This window comes from Mauremys reevesii, linkage group 3 (assembly GCF_016161935.1).
Source record: "Mauremys reevesii isolate NIE-2019 linkage group 3, ASM1616193v1, whole genome shotgun sequence".
NCBI classification, from domain to species: Eukaryota; Metazoa; Chordata; order Testudines; family Geoemydidae; genus Mauremys; species Mauremys reevesii.
The window spans coordinates 203,104,333-203,118,504 of NC_052625.1; the positions used below are offsets into that span (position 1 = coordinate 203,104,333).

At 53.7% G+C, this 14,172-nt stretch overlaps 1 protein-coding gene across 10 annotated transcripts in view; it reads left to right on the plus strand.

The window, feature by feature from the left end:
- Positions 1-14,172, plus strand: part of EFR3B (EFR3 homolog B) — a 172,133-nt gene that overhangs the window by 140,814 nt on the left and 17,147 nt on the right. For all 10 annotated transcript variants that reach the window (XM_039529185.1, XM_039529182.1, XM_039529183.1 and 7 more), the window contains 5 exons: positions 234-368; positions 2,056-2,134; positions 7,637-7,772; positions 10,205-10,363; positions 12,546-12,657. In XM_039529185.1, coding sequence (XP_039385119.1) covers positions 234-368; positions 2,056-2,134; positions 7,637-7,772; positions 10,205-10,363; positions 12,546-12,657 — 621 coding nt within the window. The remainder of the gene's footprint in view (positions 1-233; positions 369-2,055; positions 2,135-7,636; positions 7,773-10,204; positions 10,364-12,545; positions 12,658-14,172) is intronic.

Here is a 14,172-nt window from a genome sequence, read left to right on the forward strand (position 1 = left end):
GGCAGAATGACTCTCATTGTAGGCCCAGATTTCCCGTTCCAAAGGGCGGTGTTTAGATGCCGGCGTCCTTCGCAGCAGAGGAGTGGCAGCACTGGGAGTGTGGTGTTGGAAAGAGAACGAGAGCGTCGCGTTGTGGGACGGGAGAAGGAGTGGGTTAAAATCGGTCTCCTTGATTGCTGCTGTACTGAGTGGTTCTACGGATGAGGCTTAATCTCTCTCTCGCTCTCTCTCAGCCGCTCTCCATCTCCCCTGCAAGCAACTGAAAAGGAGAAAGAGAGTCCCACTGAGCTGGCAGAAAGGTGCCTGCGGGAGTTACTGGGGCGAGCGGCTTACGGGAACATTAAGAACGCCATCAAACCTGTTCTCATGTAAGTCACTTGGTCAGGTGATTGTCCCTCCACCCTGCCCGCATCTCTCCTGTGCTGGGCCCTCTGGCTCTCTGTGTTCTCTTTTCCTCATCCCCATTTGTCCCAGAGTGGGACCCTTTCATATTATTGATCAGAAGGAACAATCATGTTGCTGTGAATTAGTGAGGCTTGTTCTACACTACGGGGTTAGGTTGACATGAGGCAGCTTATGTCGACCTAACTATGTCAGTCTACACTACAGGGTCACTCCCGCCAATGTAAGTGCCCTGCTACACCGACATCGTAACTCCACCTCCAGGAGAGGCAAAGGGCTTAGGTTGGTATGGTTGGGGCAAGGCAGTGCCTGTATAAACACTGTGTTCCCTATGCAGGCTGTTGGCGGTCTTGTCAATGTCGTGGCTCAGCTGGAGCTGTGAAATTGACGAAAAAGTTGGCTCCTGGCTCCCTTGCCGGGTTGCTGCTGGGTCTCTATTCCAAGCCGCCAGGGCTCCTTGCTCCCCACTGGGAACCCTGCTGCCCCCTGGGGTCCTGGCTCCCCACAAGGAGTACGGCAGCTGACCGGACCCCGGGCGCAGAAGTGAGAAGCCCTGGGTGACTATACCCCTGCTCCTGGCAAGGAGCTATGCGGCGCTGAGAGCCCTGGTTCTCAGGCCCCCACAGTGCCCCTCTTCAGTCGATGGAAGCGCTCCTGGTGAGGACACGCACCACCGACAGAAGGAGGGTAAGGTGGACATCAGCCACCGCAGTAATTACTGCAATAGCTGTAAGTTGGCCTAAGATAGGTCAGCTTAAAATTGTAGGGTAGACATAGCCCTAGTGTCTCTTTGTATGTAATGGACTCATAAGAAGATCAGAACGGCCAGACTGGGTCAGACCAATGGTCCATCTAGCCCGGTGTCCTGTCTTCTGATAGTGGCCAATGCCAGGTGCTTCAGAAGGAATGAACGGAACAGGTAATCATCAAGTGATCAGATCTACTCAACTGTGTGTCATAAACCTTAGACTGCTCATGGGTTCTGGAGAGTCTCCTTTAGCTCAGGTGGGAGTGGGGCTTGTGTTTCCGGATCAGGACAGGCCGAGTTCCATCTCTGCTGCTGCTTTGAAGTTAGTGGCCACACCCTGGAGCAGAATGACAGCTCTGATGTCCTGGGGGCTGTGGATTTGTTCCAATACCTAGGGCATTGCACTTTTCCAAGTGCTGTATACGTGTTAGGTAATGTCCTCCTCCCAACGACTACTTCCCCTGCTGGGCGGGTAACTACTATCAGCCCTAGTCTGGTGAGGAGGGAAACCGAGGCACAGAAAAGATGAACGATTTGTCCCTGGATACGGAGGGACTGAATGGCAGAGCTGGGATAAAGACCTAGCAGTTCCTAGGTCCCAGTCCCAGCCATACAGGGGCAAAGTCAGTGAGCACAAGCTGTGGACTAACCCCTAAAAGTGAGCAACGCCTGAGCCTGGGAGGGAATTGGGGGGGAAAGGTAGGCAAATTAGCTCTTTACAGGGTTTGATCCTTAGCTGGCAGTTTGCTCCCTGCTCTGACTGCTTCTGTGTCACCTGCCTCCCACGCTGTCTGTTTGCTGTTCTCTCTGAGCAAAGGGAAAAGATGCCTTTGCTTGTCGTACCAGCAAGCCTACAAGCCTCTGTAATTGCTAAACTCACTCTTCTCTCTTCTCTCTCCCTGAAGCCATCTAGACAACCACTCGCTCTGGGAGCCAAAGACGTTTGCTATTCGCTGCTTTAAGATCATCATGTACTCCATTCAGGTGAGCCGCTGGAGAGATGGCGGTTTGTGTCACTTCAGTACTGTAATGAATTGTGAGTGTGTGCCCTGGTGCTCCCTGCTAGAAGGAATCCGAATTGCACCACTTGCGTGTCAGTGGTCCCGTGCTGCTAACTGTGGTGAAGGCCTGTGCTTTTGGAGGAGAAGGATCTGGCTTCTGTCTCTGTTGTCGCTGTGAAAGTCTGAGTAACTACTGCATGCGGTCTCTGGCAGCGATGGACAGATTTGTTGCACTCTATATAAAACAGTGTGGGTAATTCCCTGGAACTAATCTGTATGTATCAACACAGAGACTTGCTATCAGATGGTTCTTTGCAAATTACATCAGCCTATAAATACTGATACCTTGCCCTTACGTGGCACCTTGCAAAGATGGGGAGGCTTGTTACCGCCACGCTACAGATGGGGAAATTGAGGCACGGCGGGTAAGTGACTTGCCCAAGGCCATATGCTGAGGATTAGCAGCCAGGACTCCTGAGGCTCAGTCCTGTACTCTAGCCGCTAGAACATACTACTTCCGTGATTTACCTGTGGCCCTAGTGACCGATCCTAAACCCGTTAGTCAGTCAGTGAGAGTTTGCCTGAGTCGGGATTGTAGGATCCGAGAGTATGTTGAATCCTTGTCCTGTTGTTGCTGCCTTTGTCTTTCCCTTCCCTCGTTCATTAGACATGCTCGCAGCCCGGTGCGGTAAGTAACGAGAGCCCCTCGCTGTGCTGTGGCAGGATCCTGCCCTGCACGCCGGAGAAGGACTAAGAAGGGCCTATCATGAGGCTGGAGCTCCCAGGAGGAATTCAGGCTGACACAGCCAGAACTCCTGGGGTGCTCATGCTGGAGTGGTAGTTAGTTCAATGTGCTCCCAGCTGTGCTAGCCGGTTTGACCAACAGGGCCATGGTCCTGCCCTCCTCAGGGAGCTGGTGCATGTGAAGTGGCTAGCAGGGACTACGGTTCCCAATGGGATTCTGGCCAGCCCCTGGCAATCAACTCCTGGAGCCCTTCCTTGTGCACCCACTTGGGGGTAGGCAGAATGTGGCCCCGAGATTTCCTGTCTTGCACAGCCTGGGCTTTGCAGAAATAACAAGCAGCGATGCTTTAGGCCAGGGGGTCCCATCCACCATTGCTATATCGGGGAGGTGTTACCTAGGCAGGGGTCAATGACCTGCCTTGGAATTTGGCCAGGGCTAACAACCCTCTTCTGCAAGCCAATAAAACACCGCTCTAGAGGACCGTGTGCGTGGGGGAACCGGAACACAGCCTGTCTCTCTCCCTTGGCAGCCGTTCTTTCCCTGTTAGTGCAAAGCAACCTCCCGTTGAGTTAGCTGGCATGGCAATAGGGTGGAAAACCTCGTCATGGGAGCCATTGGGAGCTACCCGTTTCCAGCTTGCTGCCGTTCCATCAGTGCACGTCGCCTGCCTCTGCAGAAAGAGAAAGGAGCCACCCGAGGCTAAGCACAAACTGCAGACAGGAGAAAACGATACAGGTCAAATTCTGTGCTCAGCCACTCCCGTGGAGCCCCAGTGGCTTAGCAAGATGTTGCATGGAGGTGAGTGAGGGGAGAATTTGACCCTCGTGTGTAGGATATGGAAAGATACCGGAACAAATTGTGAAATAATCAGTTTGTCGGCCCCTGGAGGAGAATAGGGTTAGCCCAGGGGTGGCCAACCTGAGCCTGCGAAGGAGCCAGAATTTACCAATGTACATTGCTAAAAAGCCACAGTAATACGGCAGCAGCCCCCCCGATCACCCCCCCCCACTCCCAGCGCCTCCCGCCCACTGGCAGCCTCACCGATCAGTGCCTCCCCATCAGCTGTTCCGTGGCATTCAGGAGGCTCTGGAGGGGAGCGCATGGCAGGCTGAGGGAGGGGTCAGGAAGGGGTGGATTGGGGGCAGGGCCTGTGGAAAAGCCAGGGGCTGAGCAGTGAGGCCACCCCCTGGCACATTGGAAAGTTGTCGCCTGTAGCTCCAGCCCCGGAGTCGGTGCCTATACAAGGAGCCACATGTTAACTTCTGAAGAGCCGCCTGTGGCTCCAGAGCCTCAGGTTGGCCACCCCCGGGTTAGCAGGAATAGCCAGCGTGGCTTTGTCAGGAACAAATCATGGCAAACCAGCTGAATTTCCTCCTTTGGCAGGGTCACTGGCCTAGTGCCTGGGGGAAGCTTTAGACAGGAGACCTTGATTTCAGTGAGGCTTTTGACACAGTCCCATGTGACAGTCTCAGTAAACTAGGGAAATGTGGGTTTGATGAAGTTACTGTAAGGTGGATTCACAACCGCTTGAAAGACCCTCCTCAAACAGTAGCTGTCACAGGTTTGCTGTCAGACTGGGAAGGTGTATCCAGTACGGCCCTGTGGGGTGTGTCCTGGCTCCAGGGCTGCTCAGTGTTTTGGAGAACGGAAAGGAGAGTATTCACATGACGCCACGCTGGGAGGGGTTGCCAGCACTTTGGCGGACGGGATTCGAATTCAAAACCACCTTGACAAACTGGAGAGTTGGTCTGAAATCCAAAAGATGAAATTCAGTAAAGACAAGCGCAACGTACTTCACTTAGGAGGGAACTGTCAGGAGCCCAACTCCTTTTGTGGGTCGTACAGCTGAGAAGGATCTGGGGGTTGCAGTGGGTCACAAATTGAATATGAGCCAACAGTGTGCTGCAGCTGCGAAAAAGGCTAATATCATCCTGTGTCGTATGTGAGACACAGGCGGTAATTGTCCCGCTCTGCTTGGTGCTGCTGAAGTACTGGAGTAGGAGCACGGTGTCCAGTTCTGGGCGCCACCGGTTAGGAAAGATGTGGACAAATTCGAGAGCGTTCAGAGGAGAGCAACAAAAGTGATCAAAGGACCGATGAGGAACAGTTAAAAAAAACTGGGCCTGTTTAGTCTTGCGAAAAGAAGCCTGTCAGAGGACCTTATAACAGTCTTCAAATATGTTAAGGGCCGTTATAAGGAGGAGGATGATCAATTGTTCTCCATGTCCACAGAGAGCTTTATCTGCAGCAAGGGAGAGCCAGGTTAGATATTCAGTGAAAACTTTCTGAGGGGAGTTAAGCTCTGGACCAGGCTTCCAAGGGAGATTGTGGAATCCCCGTCACTGGAGGTTTTTAACAGGTTGGCCAGACCCCTGTCCGGGATGGTCCAGATTTACTTGGTTCTGCCCCAGTGCAGGAGGCTGGACTCGATGACTTTCTGAGATCCCTTCCAGCCCGACATTTCTATGACTCTGGGTTTTATCTTTTCTCCTTCTTGCTCTGAAGCCAGCCCCTCTAAAGTGATGCTGTTAGGATCACAGAATATCAGGGTTGGACAGGACCTCAGGAGGTCGTCAGTTGGGATTGAGGTTGGTTTGAGCTAGGCCTCAGATTTAGGTTTTGTTAGGATTTCTAGAACCCTGTTTTCTAAGGTCATTAGAAATGTTTCCATGATCTTTGTTTGAATCCTAATGAAAATATATTTCTGTCTGGATTGTCGTCTCCCTTCCTTTCTTTGTCGTCACTTAGCCCATTTACTTTTCACCCAGCGCATAGGTTATTTAACCTTTCCCCCACTCTGCACAGCTGGGCGAACGGAGAGGAAGGACAGCTTGGTGCTTAGGGCACTAGCTGCGGAGACCAGGTTTCAATTCCCAGCTCAGCCGCTGGCTTCCTGTGGGACCATGTACGAGTCACTTAGCCTCTCCGTGCCTCAGTTTCCCATCTGTACAATGGCGATGGTAGCACTGCCCTGCCTCACAGTGATGATGTCAGGATAAATCTATTAGGTACTACAGGGATAGGGTACCTCAGATGTCAGTGTCACTTTTTTGTTTCTAGTTAATTTTGATTTATGGCTCTCTCTCCTGCCAGCTCGGCCCTGCTGTCCTTGGGGCACGCTTACATTAAAGAAGGCCCCTGTTTTCATTGCATGTTTTATCTTGTAAACTGCATGATGCCCATTATCTTTACATTAGGTTTTATAAAATGCATCTTTTTTTCCCCAAAATCGAAACGTTGGGTGTATAACTCACCAGGGCCCGTTGGAAGGATACACAATCAATACATTCTCCCTTCAGAAATACCCGGGATTAATCACTTTTTGGACCAACTCCTGTTGGTGAGAGAGACAAACTTTCGAGCCACGCAGAGCTCTTCTTTGGGTCTGAGAGATACGCCGAGCGTCACAGCGAAATACAAGGTCAGACAGATAATTTAGCACAGGTAGTAAGCACATATTGTGAGGGACCAATGCTAAGTTAGCTGTGACGCTCTCAGTACCTCTCCCAGAGCTGAACAAGAGCTTCGTGAGGCTCGAAAGTTTCTCTCTCACCAACAGAAGTTGGTCCACTAAAACATATGACCTCCCCCACCTCATCTCTCGAATATAGAATCATAAACTATCAGGGTTGGAAGGGACCTCAGGAGGTATCTAGTCAACCCCCTGCTCAAAGCAGGACCAACCCCAACTAAATCATCCCAGCCAGGGCTTTGTCAAGCCTGACCTTAAAAACCTCTAAGGAAGGAGATTCCACCACCTCCCTAGGGAACCCATTCCAGGGACTGACCCGATTACAACCACCCCGCATACAGGATTAATCACGACAGGGGCTTTTATACATATGTAAACCCTGTAAATCATTTCCCCCGTATGAACATCTCCCGACTGAAGTTCCGTGCACTAGACTTTCATAAGTATGTTTCCATTCTGCATGTCCATTTCTATTTAGTAGCTCGAAAAGTCATCCCGTGTATTCCTGGGTCAGTGAAGCTTGTTCTCTACACAGTATATTTCCCTGCACCTCTTTCCATAAATACACAGGTGCAGTCTGTGTGAGCACATCTTCTTCTGGCTGGGCCAGCCCCTTACTTGCCCCTCGTTAAGGATGGTCCCCTTTCGATCAGGTGGCAGAGACCAGTGCTTCTGGTGCTGAAGGTCCGTGATTCTGTCCTCCCAGGCGACCTGCCTGCATGTCTGTGGCCGTGCTAATGTGTGCATGGAACGATCCGTCGAGCTTGAGGTAGTGGGTGCCGTTAGGAGTGACACGTTGATCACTCACTGGTGTTCCGTTGATCTCGGCGCTTGCGGGATTGGCTACAGAATTCTTCCCCGGCTCCCCTTCCTGCTGCCCCCTCCCTGGCGTCGGTGGGATTACACGGGCTGCAGGCGGGCACAGAATTTGGCCTGGTCTGGAAGATTCCACAAACGCAGGTCAATAGTTCAGTGCTGTGTGTGTCCGTATTTCATGACAACCATTGTGCGGTCAGGAAAGGCTCTGTGCAGAAGTGCCCCCATTCCCTGTATGCTCTGCTGCCTGCCTTGCTGTGGCCTTTGTAGAGGCAGCACTGCTATGGGAAGGCTGGATTCTGCCCTCGCGCGGGTGTCACCCGCCAGGTGCTGACTGCCAGGCCTCCCTTTCTTGCGCTGATGGCCGAGCCAGGAATTGCCCCCAGACTGCTACAATCGGCCTGGCTCAGCCGCCGTCTATCAGCGCGGCTCACTCTCTGCTTTCCTTCCAGCCTCAGCATTCCCACTTGGTGATCCAGCAGCTCCTGGGACACCTGGATGCCAACAGCAAAAGCGCGGCCACGGTGCGGGCTGGGATCGTGGAGGTCCTGTCGGAGGCAGCTGTCATCGCGGCCACGGGATCAGTGGGTAAGGAAGGGATCCGGTCCAGTGAGCCGCCCATCGTGCCTGGAGGGCGCTCCCATGGCTTTCCCCTTCCCTCCAGCGCTTGTGCCTCTCCGGGCTGGAGTGATTCCCTGCAGGCTGGGGCCTGCAGCAGTAATTGATCCTAGAGGCACGGTGGGAGCTTGGTTCTCAGGAGCCGGAAATGGCAGCCCCGGGAGCCGTGGCGAAAGCTTAGCCCGGCGCAGGCCTCTGCACTGTAGTGTCTGGAAGCATTTTGGTCAGTTTCCTTTTGAGACCCATTAGACGGGCTGGGGCATTGCAGAGATGCCAGCTGGGGATAAAACCCCTACGCAGCTGGGACGGAAATGAGGCAGGCAGACAGACACGGGGCGGACGGATTGTTGGTGCCGGCAGTGCTGTGTCATCAGGGCATGGTTCAGCCTGGCTCGTTGCTTCCCTTTGCACTGCCAGCAGCTGGCACCGGGGGCACCAGGTCAGAGAGCAGGAAGTGCGGGGAGAGTGGTTTGATTTTGGTTTGTTCTGACTCCCGGCTGGAAAGATCTGAGAGCGGCCAGTGGTGTGCTTGCAGAGGCAGACTCCCGGGCAAGGCTTTTACACCCAGGGTCTGCTCCTGCTGCCACTCCAGGCAGCAGCCGCACTCCATTGACCTGGCTGGGCCGAGGGGGGTGCCCCTAATGTTGCCTGAGCCCACCTGGCCTTATGCACTGGTGGACTGGCTGGTTATCCGGGGTGAGCTGAGCGCATGCAGACTGGGGTTATGGGCTTTACAGGAGAGCTGCTGGCATTTGGATCGTGCAACCGCCTGTGGATTCCTTTGTGCTCAGCGCTCCTGCTTCAAGCGGTAGAATCGCAGAATCTTGGGCGGGGGAGGCGGTGTTCCTCCTGCTTAGCACTGGGGGGCAGAGACCCAGGAGTCCTGTGCTCCGTACCCCTTGCACTCCTGGCCTCCTGATGCATAGCGGGACAAAAACGCAGATGAATTAGTTCTGTCCATTTATCAGACTCTCTTAAATCCTTGATTCCCTGGGGCTGTGGGTTTCCCACCTCTGAGCTTCTGTGTCTCAAGCCCAGCAGGCCAGGGAGTGTCATCTAGTGTCTGTTGCAGGGGACTGGGAGTTGAACTCCTAGGTTCGGTTCTTGGCTCTGGCACTGGCCCACTGTGTGGCCTAGGGTAGGTTCCTTAACCAGTCTGGGCCCGTTTCCCCATTTGCAAAAAGCAGCTAATGAGACAGGGTCAGTAGAACAAGGAGATGAGCAGGCAGGTTGTTAGAGAAGGAGGTTCACATCATCAGGATTTTACTGGGCTTTGCTTTTGCATGCAGTTCCTGCCCCCACCCCTTCTTTTCTGTGTCTTTCTTTCTTGTAGTTATATTCCTTAAAAGTATGTGGTCACGTGTATTCTGGCCAGAGGTGCACCAGAAACACACAGACCCTTGGAGAAACTGGGTAGTTGTTGTTGGCATTACAGGAGCACATGCGGATCTCTTTGTGCTAGGCGCTTCACCAGCACGCAATGAGAGATGGTCTCAGCCCCAAAGAGCTGGCAATCAAAATAGACAAGAGAGAGAGGATGGGAGGGGAAACCGAGGCACAGAGCAGTGACGTGAGTTGCCCAAGATGACACAGCAGGTAGAGGGCAGAGCTGGGAATGGAGTCCCAGCATGCTCTGCACCTCAAAGACTGGACAACTCTGTGCGGCTGAGTGCATCTCCACAGCGAAATCGCCAGGTTCTCTTTCGTAGGCAGCGTAGTTGGAGTTGTGTTGGTCCCAGGATATTAGAGAGACAGTGACCTGTAGAAGAGCTCGGGGTGGCTCAAAAGTTTGTCTCTCCCCAACAGAAGCTGGTCCAATAAAAGTTGTGGCCAAACTCCCCTTTGAGTTGAGTTGGGTTTAACAAGGGCCTTACTGCAGATTGCTAACAAATCGATAGCGTCGTTCGGTCCCGTCTGCGCTGGCAAACCCCAGGCTGTGCTCTCGGAAAGGATCCTTGGAGGTGGGATCTTTGCTAGTGTAAAAGTGTGAGGTTCACACTGGTGGGAGGGTGGAGGGTTGAATTGTGGTGCTCTCCACCGTGGCCCGGTGTCTCTGCTGGGGTATGAAGAGCAGGGGCCATAAGCCTGGGATGTCCTCTTCTTTGTCAGGTTACCTCCTAGTGTGGCCAGCCCCCTCTCACTTACAGTGGGGCAGCAGGGATGGCTGAATGGGAGCAATGTGCGATAGTGGCTAGACCACTGGCCTGGGTCTCAGGAGATGTTGGTTCAATTCCTGGCTCGGCCCTTGGCCTCTGGGGTGACTTTGGGCAAGTCTCTTCCCCGCTTTTTGCCTCAGTTTCCCCATCTGTAAATTGGGGCTAATGATACTGACATTTAAGCGCTCTAAGAGCTAGATGTTGTTCTTGATTAATGGCTCTGCCTGCCCTCTCTGCTCTTCTCAGGACCGACTGTGCTGGAAGTGTTCAACACCCTGCTGAGGCAGCTCCGGCTGAGCATCGACTATGAGCTGACGGGCAGCTATGACTGTGCCGTCGTCAGTACCAAGATCATCAAGGAGCATGAAGAGAGGATGTTCCAAGAGGCCGTTATCAAGACCACAGGTAGGTATGCAGGTCGCATGCCAGGAGGGCATCGCGTCCTCTGTTGGCCGGAGGAGCCTGCTCTGCTAACAAGGATGTGTTCGGATAAGGGTGTAGTCATTTGCTGCTGCTGTCCGTCGGGTTGGACAAGGGTGATCTGATACCCATAAAACAGGAAATGATCCAAATCACATGTCATGCTGAGGAGCAAAATCAGCTAGCTGAACAGGAGCCAGCCCTACAGGTGGGTTCTAGTCACAGGGCAGGTCAGTCGGGATCTAATTGGCTGATGTTCCCACATCCCGAGTCCGATTCTTTCTAACACTAGGGAACACCAGGAAAGTGTAAGTCCAGCCTGACTTGTGAGTCAGCGTCAAAGCCCACAGACCGGCTTGGGGTCAGGCCTCCAGGCAAAGGGGGGAAGTGCAGCAGTGGTGTTGGGGAAAGTGACATCTGAGCCCTATAACTGAACAATCAGTACAAGCAGCCCATGGCTGGAACCAGATCCCAGTCGAGTTCTTTTAAAGCAGCTTGGTTTTCCCAATCAGCTCGACGGAAAACACAAACCCGGGAGTTTCTTGGAACTGTCACCCACTTCTTTACCCTGCCCTGCATTTCACTTCTGTCTCGTTTGTAAATTTTCCAGAGGGGTGAATTGGCTTCCTGTAGGAAATCGATACTTTGGCAGAAGTATCGATCCAGCTTAGCTCATAAGTGGCAGTAACTTGGATGGATCTGTCATCTGGGTTCCAGTTTGTCCACATCAGACTCGCAGCCTGACTGGAGGGGTGGGCTGCAAATCGGAACCGAGGTGCAGAACAAACCGACGATTGAAAAGGTGTTGTCCTTAGCTTGGCAGTATAGATGAATTGAGGAATAGCAGAGACACCTGTCTTGCAATGACAGTGGATTACCAGCGGAGGGCAGTATCCACCCAAGAATTCCCAAACCCAGCCTCATCTCTGGGCTGAATACAGGGAACTGCAGAGAGATTCGGGCTATAGGCGGAGATTTCCCTTTGCCCCTGTGCGGTTTGGGAGCAGTGCAGAGGAGTTCAGAATTCAGGCCCAGCCTTGCAGTGAGGCGGGCAGGGGCAGTGGAGAGGAAGAAGCGATAGTGGGCGTGAGCTAACTACAAGCTACCAGCCTCCCTGCAGTCCTAGGTCTGTGCAGCTGCCTTCACACAGCTGGAATAGGATCGTTTGGTCTCCAGGTGCCCAGGTGGAGGGGCAGGATGCCTGTGAGCCAGGCCGGCCCGTCACAGAGGCCTCTGGTCTGAGCAGTGAATCAGAGGCGCAGCAGCAGGGGTAGCCCATTGCCTGCTGGGCTCGGCTGTCTGCCGTCTGCCTGAGGAGTCCTTGTTCTTGGTGGATCTGGGCCCTGTTCACCTTACCCCTCCCTTGAGGAGGGGTGCGTGTGTCGGGCAGGGGCCTGGGGGGAGACGGAGAAATCCCAGGGAGGAAGCTGCTACATGCCACTGCCTAAGCTCCTCAGGACTTGTGGTCTATGTCGTGAATGGCACTGCAGGCGGCCTGCCTGTGCTTAGCCCTCGCAGGCTGGCTGCAGCCAACCTCTGCCATCCTGCCGGGGCGGATTCGCCACTCACGACTCTGAGCAAACCCAGGGGGAGGCACCGGATGGGCAGGCCCTGATCCTCCCTACGCCGGGATGTACTTACCCCGACCTGGTGACCCTGTGTGCTACTAAGCCTGTGGCTGAGCGGAGCAGGATGTGCCAGAGCCTACTGCTCTGAAGGCCACTTCTGCTGCCTGGGGCACTGATTAAGATGGGCCTTTCCCCCGATTTTTGGCTTTCTGAGTGGCTAAAGGGTCCCACTTGATGCCTGTCAAGAGCAAATGCTAATTGCCTGAGCTGTGTGCTGGTGACGAGTTACCGAACCTCCGCTACTGCCATGAAATAAACCCCTCCCATGAATTCCGCTGGGCCACTCCACTGCTCCCACTCGCTGGAATCAGAAGAGGAAGCCCCCTTGGCGCTGTTCTGAGATTCAGCCTGGGGGCTCTCTCTGGCCAGGTGGTTTGTGGGGTAGATAAACGGACGTCTGCATGGGACTCCTGCTGACTGCCCAGGGCAGAGATCGGCGCACGCGGGTGTCCGCCGTGGAAACGGGAACTGGGCGTTTGTTCCTCCTGCGAGTTGGCCTCGACTGTCTTGCATGGTCTTAGTGCTATCTGTCTTCTCAGGTTCCTTTGCCAGCACCCTCCCCACCTATCAGAGGTCAGAGGTCATGCTCTTTATAATGAGCAAGGTCCCGCTGCCTTCTCTGCACCACGCGATAGACGCTGGAAAAGCTGGGTGAGGACAGATTTACTTCTCTTCGTTCCCTGCCCCTCCTGCAAAAAGGGAACCTTTCTCGCGTGACACACTGGAAGCTGATCAAGAATTGGGTTTGGATTCGCTCCAGTAGGGATCCCCAGGGAAGTGTCCCCTGCCTCCCCGGGCCAGACTTTAGTTCCTATCCAGGGCCAGTTTTCAGGAAGGCCTTTGAGTCTTGGGGCCGCTCCTCTGATTCATTGTGCAGTAGAAGACGCCTTTCACCTCTAGGTCCCCGGTTCAAATCCAGCCTCCGGCGGTGGTAGGTAGTGTCCATCTGTGACCTTTATAAAATGAGCGGTGGAGCTCAGTTCAGCTTTTATTGGACGGGTGCCCAAATCAGAGCCCCCACCACAGCTGGTTCCCTTAGTAACAGAGACGCCAAGGAGCGAGTGGGCCGTGGAGACTCACGCCAGCCCCCTCGGTCAGTGCTTGGTGCATTGGTAGGGCCGTGGCGAGGAAGCTTGCACGGCCATTTCTGTGACTATAGAGGACTGCAGACTGCCATGCTCTCCATCTGCATTCGCCCTCCAAATTCCCTTTCAAAGCCTCTTTACGGTGCAGTTAGAGAGGCATGTGAATCCAGTGTGTCACGGGCAAAGGGTTTCCCTCTTCCTTCTCGCGCTTTGCTGTCTTTTCACAATGTAGCTGCTGTATGTCACTGAAATCATTATCCTGGGGCAAGAGAGCTTTGGGAGAGCGGAGCTTTAATAAGAGTGTCCACGCTGGGTCGGACCAACGTGTGTCCTGTCTTCTGACAGTGGCCAGTGCCAGGTACTTCAGAGGGAATGAACAGACCAGGGCAATTATTGAGTGATCCATCCCCTGCTGTCCACTCCCAGCATCTGGCACTCGGAACCTAAGGACACCCAGAGCATGAGGTTGTGTCTCTGACCATCTTGGCCAATAGCCGTTGATGGACCTGTCCTCCATGAATTTATCTAGTTCTTTTTTGAACCCTGTTATAGTCTTGGGCTTCACAACATCCTCTGGCAAGGAGTTCCACAGGTTGACTGTATGTTGTGTGAAGAAATCCATCCTTTTGTTTGTTTTAAACCTGCTGCTCATTAAATGCTTTAATGCTGCATCTCCATCCTTTCAGGCAGACATGGCCACAGGAGACTAGTAGTGTCATCAGAATTAGCCATGTGGCTTTGCTTGACTGTTCTGCTAGAGGCTGGAAGTGTGCGGAGGGCTAGGGCTTTGGCCAGGAGACTGAGTCGGGAATCCTGGCCGGTATTCCCCACCCCGCCACTGGCTCGCTGAATGACCTGGAGCAAGTCACTTACGGCCTGACGTTGGGGGTGTTGAGTGCTCACGGCTCCCATTGAAGACCTTTTCCCTGTCTTGACCCGGGGGGATGATACCATGATCGCTAGCCTCAGCTTGGCAGTTAGAGACCGCTCTCCGGCCCGAGTGCTCAAAGTAACTGACTCCAAAGGGGAGTGTCGATATACGTACGTTGTCAATTCTGTGCTCTGATTGATGGGCCTTGCT